Genomic DNA, 27518 nt, shown 5'->3' with positions numbered 1-27518 from the left:
ATGTTTTACATTAATTGTTCTTAATCTTAAAAGCTAGTTGAATGAAACATAATTAACAAAACAAACAGAAAAAAAAACTTCCTAAAGCTAAATTTAGCGACTTTGGGAAGGTTTTGTGCCTTTCAAACTGAGTCTTTCCCATCTGTGTTTCAGTGGCCTTTGGAACTCTCTATCTCTGAACTAGAAGTATCAATCAATGGACAAGCATTTATTAAGCACCTACTGTGTGCCAGGTACTATACTAAGTACAAGGGATACACCGTACAGGAGTGAGGCAGTCCCAGCTCTCAAGAAGTTTATATAACTCTCTGGGGAAGAGGCAGTAGTGGCCACAGAAAGATAGAAACTGAGTCAGAGTATCCTTTCACTATCTTTCCCTCCAGTGCTCCTTCCGTCAAACTGCCCCATTACCTTCACTTCCACCACAGGCTTAGCTTTAAGCACATTGTTCTGACCGTCTGGTCATAACAGTAAGTATTATAGCATATTACACTAATTATTAGAGATTACAGTATGGTATATTATGCTAATTATTAACAATAATCATTACAGTATATTATCCTAATTATTTGTTTATTAATTATTATTATATTTACATAGCATGTTAAGTTTTGCAAAACACTGTACACATTATTTTAGTTGATCATATAACTTTAAAGCTGGAATGAAATTTAGGAGTCCTTTAGTCCAACCCCTTCAATGGACATGAAGAAACTGAAGCCCAAAGAGGTTAATTAAGTTCCATGGCATACATGGCTTTTGCAGGAGAAAGAACCCTAGATTTGGAGTCAGATATCCTGGGTTCCAATCCCACTTCTGCCATGCACTACCTTCATGTCCGTGAGGAAGCCAATAAACTCTCCAGTTCTCAGTTTTCTTGTCTGTAAATGAGGGCTAGATGACTACGAAGGTCCCTTCCAGTTCTGTATCTATAAGAAGGTCAGTCTCATTTTGAGTTTAGATAATTTAGAGATGCCTTTAAAAAAAGCAACCAAACTCTCACTCACCCAATGGTGGACTGGTCCTTGCACTGTCTCCAAATCACGGAGATTCCTTCACCTGTTGCCTGGCGCCTGGCAGCTCCTTTCTCTGTACTTGGGCAAAGATGCTACACTGAAGTCTCTCTCTCAAGTAATAACTCTTCATTCTGAATTGTTCCTCTTTTTCATCTGTGAATTTCCCCACCCTCATAGAAAAATGTAACTCTTTCCTCCCTGGTTAGAATCATATAGTTTGTAGCCTACTTTGAAGATTCTTGGTGACACAAACAAGAATACAAGCCAATAACCCCAGGACCTGGCTTTTCAGTCTTCTTGATTTCATAATCAAGTCTTTGGGGATTTTGTGGAGGATAACTAGGGGGTCAGGAATAGAGTCCAGGGTGAATCACTGATGAAGCACAAATTGCCCCCTCCCTGAACCATTCACCACAAGTCTTTCCTGTCCACATTTCTGGGGGTATGTGGGAATCCCCTCCTTAGCTGCAAAATGGGGAAACCATAATAGAAAAGACTAAACCAAGAGGCTGTACAAGCCACACAACAAAATTACTTTGCATTTATACTCATGTCAGCACTGATGAAATGTCCCAAGACCTCTGAGCACATGCTAAAGTTCCCAAGTCCTTTCTTGTTTGAATGGGCCTTCTATGCCCCTTCCAGACATTTACTGAAACCAAACAATCCACTCACAACTCTAAGCCCAAGCCAAACTGCATCGAAGTTTACCCTTTACCATCAAAGTTAAAGCCTTTTACTTTTAGACAGAGAACTAAAGACTCCAAAAGATCCCTCTGGTTCATGCTGCTCCCTCCTTTTGTCTGAACTATTGCAATAGCCTCCTAATTGGTCTCTTTAACTCAAAACTCTTCCTTTTCCAATCCATCCTTCCACACGCCTGCCAAATCCATATCCCTATAGCACGATTCTAATTATATTATTCCCCTGTTCCAGAAGCTCCAGGGGCTCCTTCTTGCCCCTTGTCAAATGCCTGCTTGAAATGTAAAGCCCTTTCTTTATAATCAAGCCTATTTTTCTTTCCATGCTTAGTCCACACTATTCCCCTTCACATACTCCTATGTCCCTTTTCGACATTTCAGCCAAAATGGCTTACTTTCTGTTCCTCCTTTAGAGCATTGTCACACAGGCTGCCCAGAATGTACTCCCTCATCACAGCTGCCTCTGAGAATTCCTAGCTTCCTTCAAAGCTCAAGTAAACCTATTGCACAAGGCCTACTCTGATGCCCTCCAAGTTGCTAGTGCCTTTCCATCCCTCTCCTGCTAAAATTACTCTAAATTGACTTTGCATATGTAACATGTACATTCTTGCTCACTGCCTCAAGGTCATGCAGAATACATCTCTCCTCAAGGTTCCAGACTCTTTCTGCTTTTTTTTTTTTTACTGTTCTTAGCTCAAGCCCTACTAGGTACTAGGTTCCCCCATTGCTGAGAGGCTGATGACTAGTACACCATCCATTTAACATCTAACAATGATTAGTTTTTCCAAAAGGATATTGACTTCAAAGATACAGACAGAACAAACTGGCAAGCAAAAATAAAAACATTCTCCCCTTCCCAACATTTCTGGGGTAAACTCTCCCCTATATACTTCAGCCTCTGGGGGAGTAATCCAGAAACTTAGCTCAGTTCCTACACAGCATTGGTCCTACCAAAATTCATGTCCAGATATGGCATGACTGCCTGATGAGCCTCTGTCTCAACTAACTGCTGGGCAGAACCCCAAAGATCATTCACAAAGGTCACCCCTTGCTCTTTGGATCATCAATGCTATGCTGGCTGCAAACCTGAATTTAGGAATTACAGGAGACAGAGTAGCCCTCCAGACCTTTCTAACCCATAAGGTCATAGGTTTCATTCACATCCTTCACTTGGAGCCCCCTCATGAGAACTGAAACAATGAGCCCTTGAATGTATATGCAGCCAATCAAAGAGCCCCAGCTTCAATGCCAGCCACAGAATGTCTACATGCACTCTATTACTTCTGAAACACTTCCTTCTCAAGTCATCATAATTTTCCCAGACACAGCTCTCTAGCATTCTCCGTGGAGAGAACCCATCTTAGCAAGCTAATGGGAGTTGCACATGCACATGCACCAGATTCCTATTATCTATATATTTTCTATTTATTTGTGTACAGCTGGTTTAAATGTAGACTCCTTGAAGCAGGGACTGTTTTCATTTCATCTTTGGTTCTCCAGCACCTAACGTAGTACTTGGCATACTTGTTGTTTGGTCATTTTTCAGTCGTGTCCAACTCTTCATGACCCCATTCGGGGTTTTCTTGGCAGAGACACTCCAGTGGTTTGCCATTTCCTTCTCTGGATCATTTTACAAATGAGGAACTGAGGCAAACAGGGTGAAGAGACTTGCTCAGGTTCACCCAGCTAGTAAGTGTCTGAGGCCAGATTTGAAATCAGGAAGATGAGTCTTCTAGTTCCAAGCCTGGCACTCTATCCACTGCACCACCTTGCTGCCCTATTTGGCACACAGGAAGGGCTTAATAAACAGGAGGGGTTTAATAAATGTTTGGTGAACGAATGAATAAATGTCCTTCACCCCCACCCCCAGAATGTTTTGTTTTATGAAAATTGCAGGTAAGTAGTGAATGAAAATTTTTGAATGTTGAACTGCTTTATAAAATAATGAACACAAGTTTAAGATCATGTTTTTCCATATTGTTTTCTAGCCTTTACTCCCACAAAACTGTTTACATCCTGGGAGTAGTAAGATTTTCATAGAAAACTATCTAAACTGTATATTCATAGTCTTTTTCAGTCCCTGTATCCTTTAATTTTTAGTAAACCTTCTCAATATTCAATATTTGTTGTTGTTCAGTCATCTCCCAGCCATATCCATCTCTTTGAAGTTTTCTTAGCAAAAGAGTGGATTTACCATTTCTTTCTCCAGTTCATTTTACAGATGAGGAACTGAGGCAAACAGGGTGAAGTGACTTGCCCAGGGTCACACAGCTAGTAAGTGTCTGAGGCCGGATTTGAACTCAGGAACCTGAGTCTCCCTGACTCCAGGTCCAGAATTCTATCTACTGTGCCACATAACTGCCCCTATATTCAATGTAAGAGGAAATAAACTCTAGGGTTCACCAAGCAATAGGAAATAAAATAGGCATTAAATGAATTATAATAGGATAATATAACTATTTACCAAATATTCCTTTTAACTCTTTGACAAGCTTCTCACATCCTGCTGGGGAATGTGTATAGGAGGTTTGGAACCATAGATCTGTCATTCAAGCCTTCCTCTTTAAAGTTAACTTTCTCCTATTCTTTGGGTGTCTTATTTACACGTGGTCTCTCCCTTTGTGAACAAGGGTTACTTTTGTGTTTTTGCCTTTCAGGGTATATGCGCTGTAGTTCTGTATGCTCAGAACACTGAGGGCCAGTTGAACCCTGCCTCTTTGATCTCCTTCCCCTCATTCATCACCCACATTTCCCAACTCTTCCACCCAAACAAAACTAAAAACCACACAATTATTTCTTTTTGCTTGAAAAACTCCAACATTTCCAGAAATTTTAGATCTATAGTTATGTATCTGCTCAACCAAGGTTTTATTCTGGAAGAGGGTGGCATCACACCAACCTTTAGGGAACCTGGTCTTTTATCTTAACTTGGTGACAGTGGTTGAAAGTGTAAGAGGCGATAGCTCTGATAATGGGCCCTGTGGTTCTTGAGGAAGTGGGGACATAAAAGTCACCAGTAACCACTACTCCTCATTACTTCTGTTCCCTTTGTCCTCTCCCAGAAGGCAGCTTAATGATGCAGTAAGTCAGGAAGACCTATATCTGAGTCCTGCTTCAACCACTTTAATAGCTGTGTTGTTATTGCTGTTGTTATGTCATTTTTTCAGTTGTGTATGACTCTTCGTGACCCTATTTGGCGTTTCTTGGCAGAGATACTGGTCTTCCTGACTACAGGCCTGTGCCACCTAACTGCCCCCTAATAGCTGTTACAAGTCATTTAACCTCCCTCAATCTCAGTTTACTCAACTATAAAATGGGAATAATAAATAGTACCTAAAACCTCAAAGGTCTTTTTTTGTTTGTTTGTTTGTTTGGCGAGGCAATCGGGGTTAAGTGACTTGCCCAGGGTCACACAGTTAGTAAGTGTCAAGTGTCTGGTCTGAGACGGGATTTGAACTCAGGTCCTCCTGACTCCAGGGCCGGTGCTGTATCTACTGTGCCACTTAGCTGCCCCTGAACCTCAAAGGTTTTTGTAAGGATCAAATGAAATTTTATACACACACACACACACACACACACACACACATATATGCACATGTAAAGATGTGTATATTTATATAAGATATATAGTAATTATATCTCTTGCTTCATCCATTTGTAACGCAAAATAGGAAGATTTTAGTTTCTTGATTAATAGATAACAAAAGTTCTCAGATATATGGGAAATTTTCTTTCCTACTATTTTATCTGCAAGAGGAACCATTCAGTGCTGCTTTGAGCATGATTTATCAAGCACAATTTCAATATATAGATATAGATATAAATATATAGATATACATATATATAAAACTATATATACATATATATGATATATATATGACATGATATATAACAGGTCCAGTTAATATCAATGTTTCCTTTTTTGAACTAAGCTTCTTACATTTAGCAATTCCAGAAGTAGTATCATATGCTACTATAAGTAATCTATTTAATGTCATAAACAGGGTTTTTTTAAGTTTGTTTTTGCTTATTTAGTATCTAATATTCTCTGGAAAATTATCTTGTCTAGATAAAATATTCTACATGTACACTTGCAAGATCTCACATCAATTTATATTAGGTTTCATGCTTTCTACAGCTGAAGCTTTCATGTCAAACAACCAAAACAGTCTTTCTGTTAATAGTAATATTTGTGAATCTAATTACCTTTTACTTTATTCTTTTATATTTTTGCTACTTTAACTCTCTATTTTCTTTGTTTGCACTTGATTTCAGTGCTGTAAGTTGATTTTCTTTTCAAACCAGTTACATAGTTATACATCACAAAGATATATTTCACTTTACTTTGGAGAAAATTAAAACTTTAGGAAAATGAAAGCTTAAATGATTAATTTTTAAAAGTTATTTCTATTTTTAAAGTAGCAGTTTTGGGAGAAATTAGCTTATTATATTATGCTTAACCAAATGAATGATGTTGAGAAATATGATAGACTTTATAGTACTTCTAAGTTTCATGTAAAGATTGTTTAACTTCAAGTTTACACACTCCATGTTCAAAGCCTGTAAGCAGCATTCAGTCACAAAGTATCTTGGGTGATTAGCCCATGACTAACTAGTGCAGCAATGATGTTAGATTGGGCAAAGATGATGCTCAACAGAAGCACAGATCCAAAACTGATCTCATTTGTGTGTACAATATTAAATTATCACTTAACTATGTTCCCTGTTGCTTGGAGCAGATTCACTGGTTAGTTTCACTTTTGTTGACTGATTTAAGTGGATGTATTTGTGTCCTATATCCCCCAATTTTGATCACTGCTTCTATTTAACTACTGAGAGAGTACAAGGCCCACAGGTTAGAAAACTCTGCCCTCCTCTCCCTTTCTCATCTCACTTGACATACAGAAAAGGGATGTAAATTAGACTAGAATTTGAGATTCTTGTTACCATGAAAAGGGTATCCTGTACGTGTTTTTGTCTCACTTGTATAGACCAGTCAAGACTAGTCTTAGAAACTAATGGGTTGGTCATTCTCAAAGGATATGCATAAACAGTTACCAAAAGAATTACAAACTATTAACAACCATAAGAATGTTCCAGACCACTAAAAATAAGAGAAATTCAGATCAGAACAACTAAGGCTTCCCTTCACATCCAGCAGCTTGCCAAAGACTACAAAAGATGGGAATAGTCAATGTTGGAGGGGTTGCAGGAAGATACACTAGTTGGTTGTTAATGGAGTAATGAATCAGTACAATCATTCTGGAAAGCTATTTGGAATGATGTGGATGAAATTATTAAAATGCCCATACTAATGACCAAAATGTCCATACTCTTTAACCCAGAGATTCCACTACTAGGCTTACACCTCAAGGGAGGTCATCAATAAGAAGAAAGTCCTTATACAGATAAAAATATTTATAGGAGCACTTTTTATAATACCAAAGAATTGGAAACAAAGTAGATGCCCTTTGTTTGGGAACTAGCTAAACAAGCTGAGACACATGAATGTAATGGGATATTACTGTGGTGTAAGAAACAATTAATATTAACGAATGCAGAAAAACATGGAAAGATTTACACCGTCTTATACAGGATAAAGTGACCAGAGCCAGGAAAATAGTATCCACAATCACTATTGTTGTTCAGTCATTTTTCAGTCGTGTCTGACTTTTCATGACCCCATTTGGTAAAGATACTGGAGTAGTTTGCCATTTCCTTCTCCAGCTCATTTTACAGATGAAGAAACTGAGGTAAACAGGGTAAAGTGACTTGCCTAGGGTCACACAGCTAGTGAGTATCTGAGGCCAGTTTTGAACTCAGAAAAATGAGTCTTCCTGACTTCAGGCCCAGAGCTCTATCCACCGTGCTACCTAGGTACCACACACGTACACACACACAAACACACACACACAAATACTATAACAGCATAAATGGAAAGAACAACCACCACAAAATGATCAATCAACCAATCAATCAATAAATATTTATTAAGAGCCTGCTGTGTGTGAGGCTCTGTGCTAAGTGCTAAGGATACAAAAGGAGGCAAAAGATAGTCCCTGTTCTCTACATTACAATCTAACGGAGGAGACAACACGCATACAACTATATACAAAGCAAGTGATATATATGATACATAGGGAAAAACTTGACAGAGGGAAGGCACTGAAATTAAGAGGGCCTGGGGAAGGGAAAGCACTAGAATTAAGAGAAGCTGGAGAAGTCTTCCTGTAGAAAATGGGATTATAGTAGGGACTTAAAGGAAGCCAGGGAGGGTCAGTAGTAGGAGAGGAGGAGGAGGGAGAGAATTCCAGGCATGGGGGACAGCCAGAGAGAATGCAAAGTGAATGTTTCCAAATTACAAAGAACTAGCATGACTCCAAAATAGAGATATCAGAATATATCCATAGCCCATATCTTTGCCAAGGGAGGACGTCATCAGATGTGGAACATTGAATATATTTTCATTTTCCATACATGGATCAGTTTTGTTGAATTTTTTTTTCCTTTCTTCTACTTTTTGTGGTTTTTTTCCCTTTTGAGATATTATTTGTTATATGAGATGGATGGATACTGGGAGAAATTCTGCAGATAGTAAAAACAAAAGATATAAATGCAAATTTATACTTAAAAAAGAATGGGTCAAGTCTGAGGTTTTGGGGGGAAGGGATATGCTAAGGTCTCTACTCCGGAATCTCTAGTGCTCTACTGTCTTCAGGCAGAGATTGCCTTGACAAATTGTGCAGATGAATTTTTGCCTTTATTTCCCCCAGAACTCCTTTCTCCTTTTTCACTCCCTAACTCCAGCGAGGCACTCAATGGTCTCAGTTCTCTCTAACCTTCACAAACCAAAACTTTCTCTGAAGCTTTAACAATCTCAGCTTGAATAAGTTTAGACCAATCTCTACATCTCCCAAGAGTATTTCATTGTTTCTTTTTAAACCCTCTCTATGAAAGGTTTTATCTGTTGCCAGAGGAATTTTAATAATCAATGGCACGTGGCATTGTCCTAATTAGTCATTTCACATATGCTCTGTCTAGGAAGAAAACAGGCTTTGGGTCCAGGACTCAGCCATGAGAACCATGAAGATAGTAACACTAAGAACAACTCCCATTTATACAGTGCTCCAAGGTTTACAAAGCCATTCCCCCCAAAATACCATCCTTCTAAGGTTCGCTTACAGTCATCCTAGACTCTTCCCTCTCTCTTACACCCCCCATATCCAATCAGTTGCTACTTTCAATTTTATCTTCCCAATATCACTCCCATCTGTATTTTTATCTCCACTCGCTGCCTCTCCCCTCACTGGGCCCTCCATACCTATCATCTTGACTATTATGGTAGCCTCATAATTGGCATCACTACTTCCAATCTCTTCCCTTTCCAATCAGTTCTCTACAAAGATGTCAGTTTGATGTTCCTAAAAACACAGGTCTATGTCATAAAAATCTTCAGCAATTCTTTATAACCTTTAAAACAAAATTCAAAACAGACTTGTCCTTCAAAACACAATCCAGGTGCCATGCCCTACAAAAGACCACTTCTATCCCCAGTTGTCTGTGCTCCTTACCCTCTTGAAATTACTTTGTACTATTTAGTATACACTATATATTTACTTCTCAGCGTGACAGTGATACACAAGCAGTTATTCACATCTACTACAGGCCAGCATTGTGCTAAGTGTTAGGGATACAAATGCAACCCAGAGCTCTAGTCTACCTGCATTAGATTAGTCTTAGTGACAGAGAATGATTATTGGATGTTCCCTGCCTAGGCTCCAGTAATCATTTTCTGTAACTGAGCAGAGTCATATGTAAATGGACTTGAGGCTCGAGTTAGTAAAAAGAAAGGGCAAAAAAAAAAACAGTCCCTGCTCTCAAGGAGCTCACAGTCTAATGGGGAGACAGCACACAAACAACTATGTACAAACAAAGTATGTACAGGACAAATTGGAGATCATCCCAGAGGGAAAAAACACTAGCATTAAAAGGGATGGGGAGGGGCAACTAGGTGGTACAGCAGAAAGAGCACTAGTTCTGAAGTCAGGAGGCCCTGATTTCAAATCCAGCCTCAGACCAAACATTTGACACTTACTAGCTGTGTGACCCTGGGCAAGTCACACAATTTTTACCAACCCCAATTGCCTAAAAAAGGGGGGGGGGATGGGGAAAGACTCCCCATATAATGTGGAACTTTAACTTGAGAATTGAAAGAATCCAGGGCAGCCAGGAGGTGGATGTGAGGGAAATAGTTTCAGGCATGGGAGACAGCCAGCAGTTGGGAGATAAGGTGTTTTGTGCAAGGAATACAAGGAGGCCTCTGTCATTGAATCTCAGTGGTAGGGTATTTATCATGATAGTTGTCAATCACCATCCCTAAAATGTAAACTCCTGGAGGGCAGAGAATGTTTCCACTTTATCATTGTACTCCCAGCAGCTAAAACTGTGTCTGGCACATAATAGATACTTAATAAATGTTTGTTGAGGTAATTGCCGGACCACTCAGTTCATGGAGGTAGTATTGGAAACTTTGTCAGTTTAGGTTCCTAGAGAGCCCAAGAAAGACCTCACCCAAAAGCAGATCATCCAGACTGGAGAGCAAAGAACTTGAGAGATTGGCCGAAAAGAAAATAGCATGTTTATTCCCAACTAGGTAAGGGATCTATATGTAAGATAGAAAATCATGCCTGGGAAGGGGGAGAGGGGCTGCTAGATGGCACAGTGGATAGAGCACAGGTCCTGGAGTCACAAGGACCTGAGTTCAAATTTGGCCTCAGATACTTACTACCTATATGACTCTAGGCAAGTCACCTAATCCTGATTGCTCCCCCACCACCATTACGAAGAAAAAAAAAAAAGAAAAAGAAAAGAAAGTGGTGCCCCATGCAAAGGATTAGTCTTGTTCCAGGTAGAGCTTGGGCTCCATCTTCCAACTCCATCTACAAAGATTATACAGCCAATCAGCAGCATTCTGGGCATTTGGGATCAGTAACACCTTTCCCCAGAGTAGTAGAAGCAAAGGCAATCAACCCGAGGGAAAAGGAGGGGAATATTTTGAATGCAACTAGCAGGTTTTGTTACCAAGAAGAGAATACAGCCCTTGTTCCAGGGCAGAAAGTAAAGGAAAGTGACCAAATATCTTTTTTAAAAATTTTTAAACATTTTTATTTAAAGTTTTGAGTTCCAAACTCTATCCCTCCCTCTCTCCCTCTCCCCTCACCCCCCTACTCCTAAGACTGTAAATGATTTGATATAGGTTTTATATCAATTATATGATATATATGCAATTATGCAATTTTATATGCAATTATGTAAAACATTTCCATATTAATCATTTTGTACAAGAAGACTCAAAAGAAAAAAGATGAAAGAAAGCGAAAGTAGCATGTTTCAATCTGTATTCAAACAATATCAGTTATTTCTCTGGAGGTGGAGAATATACTTCATTGTTAGTCCTTTGGGGTTGTCTTGGATCATTGTATTGCTGAGAATAGCTAAGTCCTTCACTGAATTCTTCATTGAATAATACTGCTGTTACTGTGTATAGCATTCTCCTGGTTCTGTTCACTTCACTATGCATCAGTTCATGTAAGTCTTTTCAGGTTTTTCTGACATCATCCTGTTTGTCATTTCTTATAGCACAATAATATTCATCATAATCCTATACCACAGTTTGTTTAGTCATTCCCCAATTGATGGGCATGCCTTTGATTTCCAATTCTTAGCCACCACAAAAAGAGCTGCTATAAATATACCAAATATCTTTATTGCTAAAGAAGTTTATTTGAGTCAGGATTCAGGGTTGAGGTGAGCATTAAGAGGAGGTTGCAGGCAGCAATGAGTTGGAGATGTTGGCTCTTACTGGCTAGAGAGATTGTTAAATTTCCATGGTAAACATTTACACCTCAGAAATCGACAAACACATAAATCAGGGTTTGATTTATTGTTCTGATGTCTACATTTAAGAAAATGATGGAGAAAATGTTGGTAATACAGATCAAATTTAAAAGTGTTTCCTAAGCATGTTATTTTTTTCCCAGTGAGCCTGTTACACATTTATCGGCACACCACTGGTTTAAGGCAACCTGAAGATGAGTTCCGTTACATGGAAAAGCTGCTGTGTGGACAAGGATGAGGGAAACCCCAGAACCTAGGGAGGTCATAACATGCCAGCATTAGAGCAATGATGTAATAAAAGGTTATTCTTCATTTGAGGGACAATCCCAACCCCTTTAGGATTAGAGCTCTTTTTCCTTTGAAGAGAAGGGAAAAACCTATTGGTACTTAAACTGATTTACTGAAAGGTCCAGCTCAAGTCAGAGAAGCTAACGTTTTCCAGACTGGTGGGGAGGACCCTCCAAAAAACTATAATTAGAAATCTGGCATATAACAAGGAACTAAAGATCAGGGGAATTCAAGAACTTTGGGTACCTTAGGGGAAGGCATATGCCAAATCTGAAGAAAATGACCCCCCTAGTGCTATTCTAAAACTATGGTGTCAAGTCACATAGACATTCACCAATCCGAAGTCAGGATAGATTTGTATGTTCAGAACAACTGGACCTTTAGTGTTGAATTGTAATTAAATGCAAGAGACATGATTGTACTTTCAGATTTTTCACTAACTAGTTTTGTGATTTTGTAATATTTTACTTCTTCAGGATATAATTATCATATTTATCTCAGACGATTATGATAGATGAAATAACAGGTGACATTTATACAATATTTGAAGAGTTATGACTTGCTTTACACACACTAATCTCATTAGATTCTTATAACCTCCTATGAGATAAGTGCTGTTGGCATTGTTTTTGTCATTTTACAGATGAGGAAACTGAGGCTTAGATAAGACTTGCCCTTGGCCACACAAATGGCAAGAGTTTTAGAGACAGGATTTTAATCCAGTTCTCTCCAGATTCTATACCAAGTAGCCAAAAATAATATAAATAAAGTGTTTTGTAAACCGTAAGGTACTTTACAAATACGAACTCATTGTCATTCTTCTCATTTTATGTCTTAAATAGTTCAGATAAGGAAAGGGAATGAGCATGTATTAAGTTCCTATTATGCACCAGGTACTTTATAAATATTATCTCATTTGATCCTCACAGCAACCCTGGGAGGTAGGCGTTATTATTGTCCCCATTTTACAGTTGAGGAAACTGAGGCAGACAGATTAAATGACTTGCCCAATATCACACAGCTAGTAAGTATCTGAGGCTGGATTTGAATTTAGGTCTTCCTGACTCCAGGCCCAGCACTCTTTCCATTGCTCTACCTAGCTGCCTCTAAAAAGGTCCTGGAACAATTCATTATTCTTCTATTGTTCCTTTATGTATTATGATTATCATATGATTTCTCATATTTTTTATGGGGCTCAAATAGAAATGGCTGGAAGACAAGTTACTATCCAGCTATAATTCTTTTATATTTTATGTTCTCCAGACTATTACACAGATATATAAAGGGACCTGCTTTTTGTAATTGAATAAGAGCATTGGGATGTAATTTCGTCTTCTTTAGACTCATCCAAAACATCTTTGGGACAGCTCTAGTGGCAAACAACGCAAGAATGACATGCACCTGGTCCTGTTTCCACAAGGTATTCATTTCTTCTACTAAGTCTCTGTATTTTGAATGCTTTTCATTTTGTTGTTGTTGTTAATCAGTCATTTTCAGTCATGAAAATGACTTCTTCATGACCCCTTTTGGGGGTTTTCTTGGCAAAGGTATTGGAACGGTTTACCATTTCCTTCTCCAGCTCATTTTATAGATGAGGAAACTGAGGCAAATCAGGTTAAGTGACTTACCTTGGGTCACACAGCTAGTAAGTGTCTGAGGCCAGATTTGAACTCAAGTCTTCCTGACTCCAAGGCCACCTCTTGCCCCTTCTATAAATGCTAGCTATCATTATCATCATCTACATCATCATTAAGGAAAAGGATAGTCAGAGATTTTTTGTAGGCTGAAACATATGCTGAGTCAACACAAAGAAGAGAAAGTGACTTGCCTGTAGTCTTGCTTTAAACCTACTCCAAGTTAATTGATTAATGTAAGATTGTATATCTGTAACATTTCTATTCCATAACTTGTACTTGGCCATTCCTTTTCACTACGTTAAAAATAATTATGTTCTTGAATGGATGTCACCAACATCTGGCATTGAACTCAGTAGGGCATGGATACAAATGGGGAAGTGTGAGAGGGGATGGGGAAGAAATGGAGCCTAAAGTCAAGGTCTTTGCTGGAGAAATCCCCTCATCTTGATACCCTAGTGGTGTCAGGGGAAAGTTACCTAAGAGAGGTAGTGACAAAGACTGATGGAAACAGAATCTTCTGTTTGGGGACCTCTCTGACCTGGGGATGCCCTATTCTTCCATTCAAGGAACCCCATGTTCTCCTTTGAGTAGAAGAGTAAGATTAAGGTTAAGAGCAGGTTAAGTAGGTCTGTCCTGATGGGCATCCTCAGGTGCCCATCCCCAAGAGAAGGAAGGAAGTAAAGAAGGCTAATGGAAAGAACATGACACATTTCCCATTCCAGGAACTTTGAGAATGGTGTGATGAGCAAGTTTCACCATCTTGCGAACTGAATCTAACCTAAGCACTCGTCCAAGTTCTTGCAAAAAGTGAGAAAACATCAGAAAAGGAAATCCACCTCTAGGTTAAGTTTGGGGTAATGGGTCTCTGGGATTATTGTCTTATCGTCCAACATAGAGTACAGAGAGGTAATCTGACCAAAATACCTCCTCTGGTCTGTATCAGAGAGCATTATTACAATGGAACAGAAATACCATTCTATGTTACAAGCTCCCCATTCCACAAGATCTGAGTATCTGGCAGAGATCAGGATCCTGGGGTTAAATATGGGCTGCTCAGGTAACTGGTGACTGCCTCTCTCTCTTTTTTTTAAGCAATTGGGGTTAAGGGACTTGCCCAGGGTCACACAGCTAGTAAGTGTCAAGTGTCAGGTGTTAGGTCTAAGACCGCATTTGAATTCAGGTCCTCCTGACTTCAGTGCTCTATCCATGGTGCCATCTAGCTGCCTCATGACTGCCTCTTTTAATGGTTTCCCTTGTTCTGAAAATGCAGCTCTTGCTCCTAGACAAACATTCACATTTCAGGCAAACTTTGGATCAGAATTGTAAAACCATAACTCACCAATGTTTGAACAACCATACCAGTTCGAAGCAAAAGACATTTAATTAAACCATATAGCAATATAAATGACAAGGGACATGCCCCTGTATAAACAAGGGTGACCTTCCCATAGGTTACCATGCTAGCAATGGGAGAGGGAACACATGAGTAGGAAATATTAATGACAAGGGACCATATGTAAATGGAATATGGGCATGGGGAAGTACACATGACCAAGGCGACTTGGGCTTCTAGAATCCCTGTTGAAATCCTTCTTTTCCTCTGGCACTGTTGCTGGGTATTCACCCCACAGAGCTGCCAATGTCACCCAGTTGATATAGTGATGTCAGAAAGCTACAGATTGCCATGCTGGGCTTCTGGGCTACCTGTTGGGGTTTTCTCCCTTCCTCTTGGCCACGACACTGGTCTTTCTTTGTCAGGTTACTCTCTGCTGCCATTTGCTGGTCCTCCTCATCTGCGCTGCTCTTTTGGAGTCCTCTGCTACCCTTTCTTCTGCCTTTCCATCTTCCCTCCTTCATCACTTCCCCCCCCATCTTCACTTTCTTCCTTCCTCCCTCCACAAAAAAAGGGATGAAATGATTTTCTGTGATTATAACTTCAAAATATTGTCATCCATTTATCTTGTGTCCCCCTGTCCCAAATAAGCTGCTAATATTAACATACTTTCAGGTCAGTGCAACACAAGTAGCATTACCACAGATGTAAGGAACACACAAACTCTATTTCTCTTTATTGTTGTTGTTCAATCATTTCTGATTCTTCATGACCCCATTTGGGATTTTCTTGGCAATGATATTGGAGTGATTTGCCGTTTCCTTCTCCAACTCATTTTACAGATGAGGAACTGAAGCAAACTGGGTTAAGTGATTTACCCAAGGTCACACAGCTAATAAGTGTCTAAGGCCAAATTTGAACTTAGGAAGATGAGTTTTCCTGACTTCAGGCCCAGGACTCTATCCACTGCACCTAGCTGCCCATGCCTCTCTATCATTTGCAAGTAAATAATAAGTAGTAGTAAGAGTAAGTAGAAACATCAATGCATTTTGAAATTGAAGGACATGAGTTTAAATTCTGGCTCTGCAACTTGGCCAAGTTATTTCCTCTCTCTGGGTCTCAGTTAGCTTATTTGTAAAGTAAGAAGGTGGCCTAGATAATCTCTAAGACTCCTTCCACTCCTCCTAAATCCCATGACTATAAACAAGTTCAGATAGGTTAAAAATAAGCATACTTTGTAAATTTGGCACTTTGCTTTTTCCCATTTGGAGGACAGGACTTCGGAAATCCTCTGGGTCCTGAATACTTTTGTCCAAGTATCCAGGTCCAGTCAGGTTGCAGCTTAGTTAGTTTCATCTCTCACTGAACATCCAAGAAGTCTGCCTTCTCTTTCTAGCCCCACTCCACGTCTATGTCTGCTCCAGACTGACTGAGCAACAGATCTCTCCTGGACCCCTGTTCTTGTTTCTGATTCAGACATTTGATCAACTTCTCCCTCTTTTCCCCAGTATCTACCAATCTCAGTTAGCTAATGCTCTTCTCTTTCTCTCCAGATACAAAAGTCGTTCTTTGATTTGGTTCTTTGGCTTCCTTAAGGCAAGTTTTCTCAGAAATGCCTCTTGATTTGACAGACATTGACTAAGCACCTAGAGCAATATGCAGATGTATAAAATGTAGCTAGCTGTAAGAGTCCATTCAATTCAATTTCTTCATTGTACAGATAAGAAATTGAGGCTCCAACAGGCAATGATTCACTCAAGGTTACACAAGTAGTTGGGGGAGGGGAGTGGAATTGATCTGATGCCCCCTGACTAATTGACTTCCCTCCAGCCCAAAGGAAAAAATCACAGAAGTTAACAAAGGGGTGCTAAGGTCTTAAACAATATATAAGAAGGATTTGTACTCTGTACCTTCCTTATATACCTTCCTTAGCTCTCAGATCAAAATTAAATTGACAGTATTAAAGGGCTGCTAGTCATTGGTTTGCCAAGGATCCACTACGCCCCTGATGGCTCCTTGAAAAGCCAGATACTATTTGTCTGTGAAGTAGGAGACAGCTGAAGATTGTGACTTCTGGCAGGAGAGATGAGAGCCAGCTATGGAAGAAAAGCTGAGTCATAAACAGGGAATCATTTCTAAGAGGAAGGGAGGAGCTTCCCCTCTCCCCCACTATCAGGCATGACATTTGGCTGCAAAGCCCTCTACCCAGTAGTAAATATCCCACCCAACAGACAGTATAGTTAAAAGTTGAGAAAGGAGACAGTTTTGAGGAATGTGACCTCTGTGAATTGAAAAGAGAGTCATCTCCAGCTTTCACGAATTGAGTTTCAGGGAAGAAAGTGCCTAGGGAGCCTGAGTGCGGGGCCTGCCTGGCAGGTGACGTTAAGACACCATTCATTGATTAACTATCGGTAACCCACATCCTGAGGTTGTAGGCAGTGTGCTATAGACGATAGATTTCCCCATCTATAAAATGAGGATAATAATAACCATATCTCTTACCTCATGGGGTTGTCGTGAGATTCAAAGGAGAGATTGTATGCAAAGTACTTTGCAAACCCTAAAGAGCCGTATAACTGACAGCTATTGTCATTACTGACTTCTTTTTCCAGCGGTAACAGTCTATTGTATTGAGTAATACCCATCAACACTAAATGGTCATATATGTATTATGGCTGACTCAATAGGCCAAGAGGGGTACAGTCAGTGGTTGTAGAATAGTTTCTGTCTACGCTGATCCCTGGCTTTACAGGCACAAATGGTTAAATTTAGCAAAATTGGGCACATCTGCAGCTCCAGGTGTAGACAGATTTAAATATAGACAACTGTCAATTTTCCATTTTAATGAAGTGGAAGGAGAGATAGGGTAGTTAGTAGAATGAGTGATGCGTTGTTGCTGTCAGTAGTTTCAGCTGAGTACTCTTAAAGCCCCTCCTTTGGGTTTTCTTGGCAAAGATACTACAGTGGTGTGCCATTTCCTTCTCCAGCTCATTTTACAGATGAGGAAACTGAGGCAAACAGGGTGAAGTGACTTTCCCAGAGTCACACAGCTAGTGAATGCCTAAGGCCAAATTTGAACTCAGGTCTTCCTGACTCCAAACCCAACGTTCTCTATCCACTGTGCCACCTACCTGCCCTGAGTAACGCATAGAAGCTGATAATCAACAAAACAATTTGAGGCTCTGATTTTTAGAATCTAGCCAATAGCTCACAGGTGCTCAGATTTCTTGAGAGTCTAGCTAATATGGCGAATCTTCAATATACCTTGTTTTTGGCTGCAAGAAGGCTTGGGTCGAATTCTTTCGGGCAGGACCCGGGTATCATGATTTTGGGGTGCCAGGACCCCTAACCTCTAGACCGCATCATATGGTTTCCTGACCGGGAAAAACTGCCTATACCACGCTCTTCACCAGCCCGGACTGGAAGGTACGTATGTCTCCCCTCTTCCTCTAATCCCTTTTTTTTTTTTTACCCTTTAATTGGGTGGATTTCCATTAAGATGCTCTGATTCTTAGAATCTAGCCAATAGCCCATAGATGCTCAGATTCCTTAAGAGTCTAGCTAATATGGCGAATCTTCAATTAACCTTGTTTTTGGCTGCAAAAAAAAAAAAGCACAAACACAATTTGAGAGGTAGAATGGCATAATGGACTCAGGAAGACTTGGGTTCAGATCCTGCCCCTCACAGTTCTAGATGTGTGTCCTTGAGCAATTCACCTCACTTCTTGAGCCTCAGTTTCCTCATCTATAAAATAGGGGTGATATCTATAATATTCACAGCACACAGTTGTTGTGAGGATCAAATAAGATATAGCACTTTGCAAAATGTTAAATGCTTCATAAACATCAGTTAATATTATTATTTTTGTAAGACTTCAGGTGATTTTTAGAATTTTTACTTTTGTAACAGATTCTCCGCCCTAATTACATCTGACTCAGACTAATTTTAGAACAAGTCTCTAAATATATACCAAACATGGGAGGTCAGTGGTTTATGAGAAGTTTTAGGGAGAATGACTCAAAAATATTCTGGCAAGGGGAAAGCCAGCCAGGGACTTAAGAAGGGGACAGAAACTGCCTTCACAAAGTATTTAATCAACCTGCAGATAACCAAGAGTTCTCGCCATACAAATCACCTGTACATGCACATATACCTACATATGTAGATGTGCAAACTTGCACACAGCTCTATGCCTCTGTGTGTGTGTGTGTGTGTGTGTGTGTGAGAGAGAGAGAGAGAGAGAGAGAGAGAGAGAGAGAGAGAGAGCGTGTGGTTAGAACAAGTGTTTACACATCTTACATATGGGTGGAATGTTGAACTCTGAATCAGAGCTGTATAGATCAGGCCAGATGTGAAAAACATGCTTCATTCATTTGAGCCCTGGAGTTTCAGAAATAGCTTGGGCTGAGGACTTTCTGAAATTATTTTCTCTCATCTGGAAGAGAGGCAATCAACAGAATACATTTTCAAATGAAAAAGGCTCCCTGGTAAGCTTGGTAACACATAAACACATATTTACATGTAAGCTTTCAATTTCAAACAATTTACATCTTCATCCCTGAAATTATATAACATTTTAAGGCTTGCAAAATGCTTCACATAGATTTAAAGAAGAGATCTTAGAGGCAATCTAGTTTTCTTATTTTAAAACTGAGGAAACAAGCCCAGAGAAGCTGTGACTTGCCCACACAGTTAAGACATGGCAAAAGTAGGATTTGAACCAAATCTATTGCCTCCTTCCTTTGAACCTCAGGACAGCCCTGTGAGGTTGGTGGTATTGTTACTAAAGGGATTGTTAACCCCAGTTTATAGACAAGAAAACTGAGGCTCATAAAGATTAAGTCCAAAGTCACCCAAAGAGTAAAATGCAAGGTGGGGCCATAAATGTCAGCTAAAGATGGTAGAATCTTAGATTCAGAGCTGGAAGGGATCTTGGAGGCTATTTAATTCAATTCTCTTCATTGTATAAATGAAGAACTGAGTCACAAAGAGATTAAATGAATTTCCAAAGATTATCTAGGTAGCAAATAGAAGAGCTAGGATTCTTGCCTAAATCCTCTGACTCGAAATCTAGCAGTTTTTAGATTTAGACTTCATTCCTTAAGATTTGATCATTTTGTTAATGACTCATAACTATAGTAATTAGTGGGCTGCTAGGAGGTACCATACTGCATATAATGCTGGATATGGAGTCAGGAAGACTCATCTTCCTGAGTTCAAATCTGGCTTCAGACACTCACTAGCCGTGTGACCCTGGGCAAATCACTTCACTCTGTTTGCCTCAATTTCCTCATCTGTAAAATGAGCTGGCGAAGGAAATGGCAAACCACTCCAGTATCTTTGCTAAGAAAACCCCAAATGGGGTCACAAAGAGTAGGACATAACTGAAATAACTGAACAACAACATAGTAATTAATAATATAGCATTGACTTGTAACAATTCCCTTATATAGTTATTAGCTCTCATTTGCATAAATTTAGCTATGTGATTTATCAGTTTGGAGGCAGTCCAACACAACCTGGAAAGGGCCCTGGACCTGGAGTCAAAGAATCTGAGTTCAAATCCTACTTTAGATAATTTTTGTAGAAACTTAAATCAAGTCATAACTTCCTTGGGCCTCAGTTTCCTCATTCCTTATTTCTATAAGATTTCAGGTGGTTTTTAGAATTTTCATTTTTATAACATAAAAAACTATACAACATAGCATCAATATATAACATTTATTATTTATGTAACATAAAAATATATGTAACTCTCCAGTTACATCTGAATATGCAACACTCCAGTTACATGTGACTCAGTCTAATTTCAGAATAAGTCCCTAAAGTTCCACTGTAAAACGAGAGGGCTGGACAAGACAGCCTTCGAGGTCTTTTCTATCTCTGGATCTCTAATCCAATGAATCATCGAAAGGGCTTTAACCTTAAGAGTAGTCATCTTAATACTATTGTGCTGTGAGAAATGCTGAAGGAGATAGTTTCAGAAAAATATGGGAAGACTTATATGAACTGATATAAAGTGAAGTGAACAGAACAAGGGAGAACAGTAACAGCAATATTGTAATAATAACCAATTTCAATTTGATATCAATATGATAATCCATGACAATTCCAGAGGACAAATGATAAAAAATGCCATTTACTTCCAGAAAGAGCTGATGAATATGATGAAGAGTGCATATTGAAGCATATTTTTTCATTTTCTTTATTTTTCTTGCTTTTTTTGCAACATGGCTAATATGGAAAAATGTTTTGCATGATTTCACATGTATAGTGGGTATGATATTGCTTGCCTTCTTAATTGGGGGGGAGAGGCTGAAAGGAAGGAAAAATTTGCAACTGAAAAAAAAATAAATGAATGTTAAAATAAAAAGAGAGCAAAGGAAACATGGCCTCAAGATCTAGTAAACAAGTTCAAGCATCCATGAATTAATACTGGAAAACAAAAGAAAATGATCCAACATTTGATTAGACAGAGAATACTATAGAATGTGAGGAGAACATGGAATCACAACATTGTTTCTCAGTGATTCAAAAGAGAAATAAGAATTATAGAAGCAGAATTTATGGTTGCACAGCAAAAATGATAGGTAAAATAGAAAAACTGGAATCTGCACCGATGTGTCTCATCAAATAAAAGAGAGAACAATAGATTGAGAATGCAAATATAGAGAACTGAAGGACAATCTAGAAGAAAGAAGCAAAAAAAATTAAAATAAAATATGCTTTTTTGTATTCTTAACAGCTAACATGGTATTTATGATATAGTAATTGCTTATTAATTTTGATTGAGTTTAGCTTTTTGGGTTTTTTTAATGTCTTGATTTTGCTGTAATATTGTCAGAAGTTTGACCTCAAAAATAAATTATTTTACTCTAAAAAAAAAAAAGTGATCATCTTGTCCTAATTCAAACTCAAGAATCCTGAAGCTAACAGTTACTTTTATATTTCTTGTTACTGATCATTAAAGTGAAAGAGATGTTCATTCTCAGTCATAAGATGGCATGCACAAGGCCTTGGCTTAAGAGGAAAAAATAGGAAAACAAGAATGAAAAATGCCACAGAGAATCAGGTCCATGTGAGTTCAGTCCTAGGAAAAAGACAGAAAGGAAAGGGAGGTGGTAGTGGAGAAAAAATGGGGGCGAGGGTGTCAGATTAAGAATTTTTTTCTGGAATAGAATTTCTTTCTGGAAAGTCTTTCCGCCCCTGGAATGTGGGGAGTGGTGACAGTAAAGGTGTTGGGGGAGGGTCTCCGGGGATCAGTGCAGTCAAGGTGAGTTGGGAGGTAAATTACTGTTTGGTGAGCCAAAGAGAGCCTTCCTGTTTACCTGAGAGAAAGGGGCGGAGCAGGAAGCAGTAGCTGCTTTGTTTGGGAGGGTGAGCAGAGGAGGGAGTGCTTACAGGTAGAGATGACACCCCAGAAGCCTCCTGGTCTGGGGAGGACGGCAGAAGTTTGCCCGGCCTCCTGGAAGGGAGCATTTGGAAGGCCCTAAAGAAAACTAGGCTTTCCTGGGGCTGCAGCAGATGAAGAAAATAGCTGTGCCTTGGGGATCCTGAGTGAAAGGGGCCATGATGGGCCTGGAGCCGCCTCCACCTCTTCTCCTCCTTTTTACCTGGCTCCCAGCAGGTGAGCGCTGGGGGTTAGCAGGCTGGGCTTTCCAGGCCAAGGGCATGTGGAAGGCATTGTTCTTCAGCTGGGCTGGGCCGCCTGGGTGGAGATGAGAAGGGAGGGAAAAAAGGATGGGAGGGAATGTGGAAAGCTAGGGATGTGGTTGGCCCCAATTCCTCCAGGTAAGAATGTGATCAAGTTTCTGTTTTGAAGGAACCTGTTTTTTTTCCTTCTCTGTTAGCTAAGGCCTAGGAGGAACAGGTGCAATTAAGAGAGGAACCCAGAACTATTTGAGCTATGTGTCCTTCTCTCCAGCTTTTTTTTGGTGGGGGCAGGGGGGAGAAAGCAAAGAAAGAGAAACTCTCTAGTCACTCTCTTGGGTGGAGGCTCTGCTGAGAGTGAAAACAGCTCTTTCTTCAATGCCTCCCTCTCTTCCACTCCCCCTTTTCTTTCCTGCTACACATACCTTTCTATTTGAAACTTTACTGTTGTTTTGAAAAGCACAGAAACAACGCTGTTCTTTCCCTATGCTCCTCCCTCAATCCCTCTTTTGTAATAAGTAAAGTTAAGCAGAAGAAACACACTGTACCTGGCTGCACATGTTTCATTGTACGCCTGTAGATTGCCACCTCTCTCCCACGAGGAGAGCTATGTTTTGTCACCAGTCCTCTTCTCTCTCCCCAAATGACTATATAAGGAGTAACTTCTAGGACAGGAGATAGGCACCAGGCCTGAGGTTTCATTCACACAGGGAGCTCCTAGCAAAGGACTTCCCCTTCCATTTCAGTTGAGCACCTTCTCTACCATATATAGCCTTTGAGACACTGACCAGTTTACTATAGGCATAAAAAATGTTCCTATACAAAAAGCATATTCAATATGATACAGCAGAACCTGGAACTCAAACTGAGACATTCAATATGTTTTCTACATGTTTTTTTAGGTTATGAAATGTAAGCTTCTTGAGATCAGGGACCATTTTGGTTTTTGTCTTTATATCTCCAGTGCCTGATACAGAGCCTGACTCAACTTCAGCAAGCATTTATTAAGTGGCTACTAAGCATAGAGGCAGCTGGTAGCTCAGAGGATAGAGCGCTGGGCCTTGAGTCAGGAAGGCTTTGAGTTGTTTAAGTCGGGTCTCACTCTTTGTGACTCCATTTTGGGGTTTCTTCTTGGCAGAGATACTGGAGTGGTTTGCCATTTCCTTCTCCAGCTCATTTTACGAATGAGGAAACTGAGGCAAACAAGAGTTAAGGGACTTGCCCAGGGTCACACAGCTAGTGAGTATCTGAGGCCAGATTCTGTTCAGGTGTTGTGGACTCAGGCACTCACTAGCTATGTTACCCTGGGCAAGTCCCTTAACCTCTTTGCCTTGATCTATTGGAAAAGGAAATGGCAAATGACTCCAGTATCCTTGCCAAGGAAACCCCAAAAGAGAGTCAGGAAGAGTTAGACACAAATGAATGAGAACAAGCGCTGGTGATATAAATAAAGAAAGGTAAAAAACAGTCCCTGCTCTTAAGGAGCTCATAGTCTAATAGGCCCTTAATAAATGTTTGTTTATTGATTGATTATAGGAAAGACTCTGCAGCCTTTGCTAATCACTTTCCCTATCCTACCCACTCACTCCTTCTGTCATACACATACCCCTAATCTATCTATGCCTCGTCATTTTCCTCTTGCCTGTCATTTATCCAGCTGTGTAGCTTGCTGACTGCCTGCTTTGGGAAATGTTTGTCCTTGTGTATTTCTGATGATGTGTGGGAATCTATCTGCTTTCCTGAATCTGGGAATGAGTATGTATATGACTAAATAGGGCAGCTAGGTGGTGCTGTAAGTAGAGCTCTGGGCCAGGAAGACCTGAGTTCAAATTTGACCTCAGATACTTACTAGTTGTATGACCCTGGGCAAGTCACTTAATCCTGTTTGCCTCAGTTTCCTCATCTGTAAAATGAGCTGGAGAAGGAAATGGCAAACCACTTCAGTGTCTTTGCCAAGAAAACCCCAAATAGGGTTATAAAGAGTCAGACATGACTCAACAGCAACGTGACTAAATAAATGCATATGCTCTTTCAGTAAAAAGACCCTGCACTTGAAATCAGGAAGAATTGAATTCAGATGTCTCCTTAGACTCTTATTGTGTGACCCTGGTCAAGTCATGCAACTTCTCTTGCCTCAGTTTCTTCATTTGTAAAATGAGGAGTCAGGCTTTGTGGCTGCTAAAGTCCTTTCCAATTCTAAGTCTATGATCCTATTGATTCTATTGATAGACCTGAATTTAAATTTCTCCTCAGCTATGCACTACCTTTGTGACCATAGGGAAATGACTTCCTTCTCCAGGTCTCAGTTTCCACAGCTGACTAGGGGCAGCTAGGTGGCACAGTGGATAGAGCACTGGCCCTGGATTCAGGAAGACCTGAGTTTGAATCTGACATCAGACACATAACACTTACTAGCTGTGTGACCCTGGGCAAGTCACTTAACCCCATTGACTAGCCAAAAAAAGAAGAGAGAGAGAGAGAGAGAATTGACTAGATGATCACTGTTATCTCCAGTTTCAATAATTGTGTCATCTTAGAAAACTGACTTGAAATTAGAATGTGGGCCCCTTCCCCTTTAACAGTAAACTACTTTTCGTTTTCATACCTGTTCCTATGGACCCCTGCCTGAGGTTATTCGGTGCCATTTCTTCCCTTTCTATATACGTTCTTACTTTTTTTTAGGAGTGGCTGCTCTCTGACCCATTATTCCATCATCCCCCTCCTCCCCATTATCAATGAATGATCAGCTCAGAGATTGTTACAGTAAGAATCCTGTGGGGCAGGGAAAGAGAGAGAGAGATGAGTAAATATGATAGCCCATGGTTTTTAGCGTGTTCAGGTTTACAAAGTGGCTTGCTCACAATAACTCCATGAGAGAGACAGTTCAAACATATTCATTCCCTCTTATCAGGAAACGGAATCTCAGAGAAGTGAAATGCATGCCACACACAGTTAGTATGTGGCTCAACTGGTACTTGAATTCAGGTTCTTGAAATCCAAAGAGATTATTCTTTCCACTACATGGCACTCTTAACCTCATATACAAACACATTATGGATGTCAAAAGGATTAAGTCCTCATTTAACAATCTTGATAGAACAGAGAAACTTCTCAGGCAAAATTACCAAACCTTATTAAAATGGAAGCTAGTTGCCATACTGAGACATGAGAGAACTTCGGGAAATCAGGTTCTTGGGAGTTCTAGGGGTTTCCAATGTTACCCAGAATAATTATAAGCTCGTAAAGATTGAGAACTGGAAGAGATCTTAGAGACCACTGAACCCACCCCTACCCCACCCCTGTTCCCAATTTCTACAGATGAGAAAACGAAAAATGAAAGAAGGTAGGTGATTTGTCTACAATTGCACAGCTGGTAAGTGTCTGAGGTGGGATTTGAACTCAGGTTCAACTAACTCCAAGGCAATGCCTTCATCCACCAATTATCCAAATCCCTTAACACCATGAGTGTGACAAGGTCTATGCACAAGGAAAAGAGGGAATGTGCTATGCTGGATGAACAGATTCTAAATGTAGAATCAGGAATCACTTGAAGGCCACCATCTACTCTAAATCTCTTGTTTTACAAAAAAACAACCCAACCCTCCTCCTGTCCCCCCTCCCACCCCAAATTCTCATTTTTAAATGAAGAAAATGAGACCTAAAGATATTAAGCATCTGACCCAAAGTTATATGATTCTGGGAAACAAACATCAGAGGCAAGATTTGAATCTGTTCTCTAACCCCGATGCCAGAACTCTTTCCACCATATGCCAAACTGCCTTCTTTGATTCAGGTTCAAATACTGCATCTGAAACATACTGGCTGTGTTACTCTGCAGACAAGTCCGTCAATAATACCTCAGTGCCCTAGGCCACTCTATAAGACTATAAATCATGAAAAGGTGACTGATCTGCATACTAGTAGAGAGAATTTTCTTTTTTTCTTTCTTTCTTTTTTTTTTTTTGGTGAGGCAATTGGGGTTAAGTGACTTGCCCAGGGTCACACAGCTAGTAAGTGTCAAGTGTTTGGTCTGAGGCCGGCTTTGAACTCAGGTCCTCCTCACTTCAGGGCTGGTGCTCTATCCACTATGCCACCTAGCTGCCCTGCCCCTTGCAGTTCTTAAAGAGTCATTATAAATGGCTATAAATAAATGCCAGCTGTTATTATTTTTCTATCCAACTCTCCCTCAAATTAAACAAGAAAGAAAGAAATACAAAATCCTTGAAACAGATACACATAGTCAATCAAAACAAATTACCCAAATAATCACATCCAACAATGCCTGTGTCACTCTGTTTCTTGAGTCCATCAGCTGTCTGTCAGGAGGTAGATAGCATTGCTAGAATCATGGTTGATCATTGCATTGGTCAGAGTTGTTAAAACTTTGAAAGTTGTCTTTACAATATTGTTATTGTATGCAGCCTTCTCTTAGTTCTGCCCACTTCACTCTGCACAGCCCTCCCTCCCTCACGCAAAATCAAGTCACTTGTTGGTCACGTCATCATCTCCCTGATGTCATGGTCCTCTTCGAGAACGAAGGACAAACATAACAATAACAAACATCAGGCTATAAAAGTCTGCCCAAATCTCAGAAACCACCCCTTCATTATTTCTCAGGGCACAACAGTAACCCATTATATTATTATACCGTAATTTATTCATCCATTCTTCAATTGATGATCACTCCCATAGTTTCCAGTTTGGGGGTGGGGGGAGAAGAGAATAAGCATTTATGAAGTACCTGTCATGTGTTGTTGTTTGTCCTTTGTTCTCAAAAGGGACCATGACCATAAGGAAGGTGTTGCCATGACTTGCGAGTGAATTGGATTTAAGGGAGGGAAAGCTGTGCTGTACTTTACAAATACTATCTCATTTAAATCTCACAACCCTGGGAAATAAGTGCTGTGATTATTTACATTTTACAGATAAGCAAACTGAGGGAGACATAGCTTAAGGGACTTGCCCAGGGCCACACAGCCAATAAGTATCTCTGAG

The 27518-nt window shown here is 39.9% G+C and overlaps 2 protein-coding genes across 8 annotated transcripts in view; one reads left to right on the top strand and one right to left on the bottom strand.

Moving 5' to 3' along the window:
- CD86 (CD86 molecule) overlaps positions 1-27518 on the bottom strand; it is a 162944-nt gene that overhangs the window by 77515 nt on the left and 57911 nt on the right. For 2 of the 3 annotated variants that reach the window (XM_027845326.1, XM_027845330.1), the window contains exon 1: positions 1008-1131. The exons of the other annotated variant lie outside the window; for it this stretch is intronic. The gene's annotated coding sequence lies outside the window, so the exon portion shown is untranslated. Of the gene's footprint in view, positions 1-1007; positions 1132-27518 lie in introns of those variants that run through there. 3 annotated transcript variants of the gene reach the window in all.
- Positions 22256-27518, top strand: part of ILDR1 (immunoglobulin like domain containing receptor 1) — a 66452-nt gene continuing 61189 nt past the window's right edge. For all 5 annotated transcript variants that reach the window (XR_003567617.1, XR_003567616.1, XM_027845325.1 and 2 more), the window contains exon 1: positions 22256-22500. Coding sequence is in view for 3 of the 5 variants with exons in the window: in XM_027845325.1 (XP_027701126.1) it covers positions 22443-22500 (58 nt within the window). In the remaining 2 variants the exon portion in view is untranslated. The remainder of the gene's footprint in view (positions 22501-27518) is intronic.

The sequence above is a fragment of the Vombatus ursinus genome, unplaced genomic scaffold (genome assembly GCF_900497805.2).
Source record: "Vombatus ursinus unplaced genomic scaffold, bare-nosed wombat genome assembly UNPS02014959.1, whole genome shotgun sequence".
Lineage (NCBI taxonomy): Eukaryota > Metazoa > Chordata > Mammalia > Diprotodontia > Vombatidae > Vombatus > Vombatus ursinus.
Note: the sequence above shows the minus strand (reverse complement) of the source record. Positions and strands in the feature narration are given on the sequence as shown.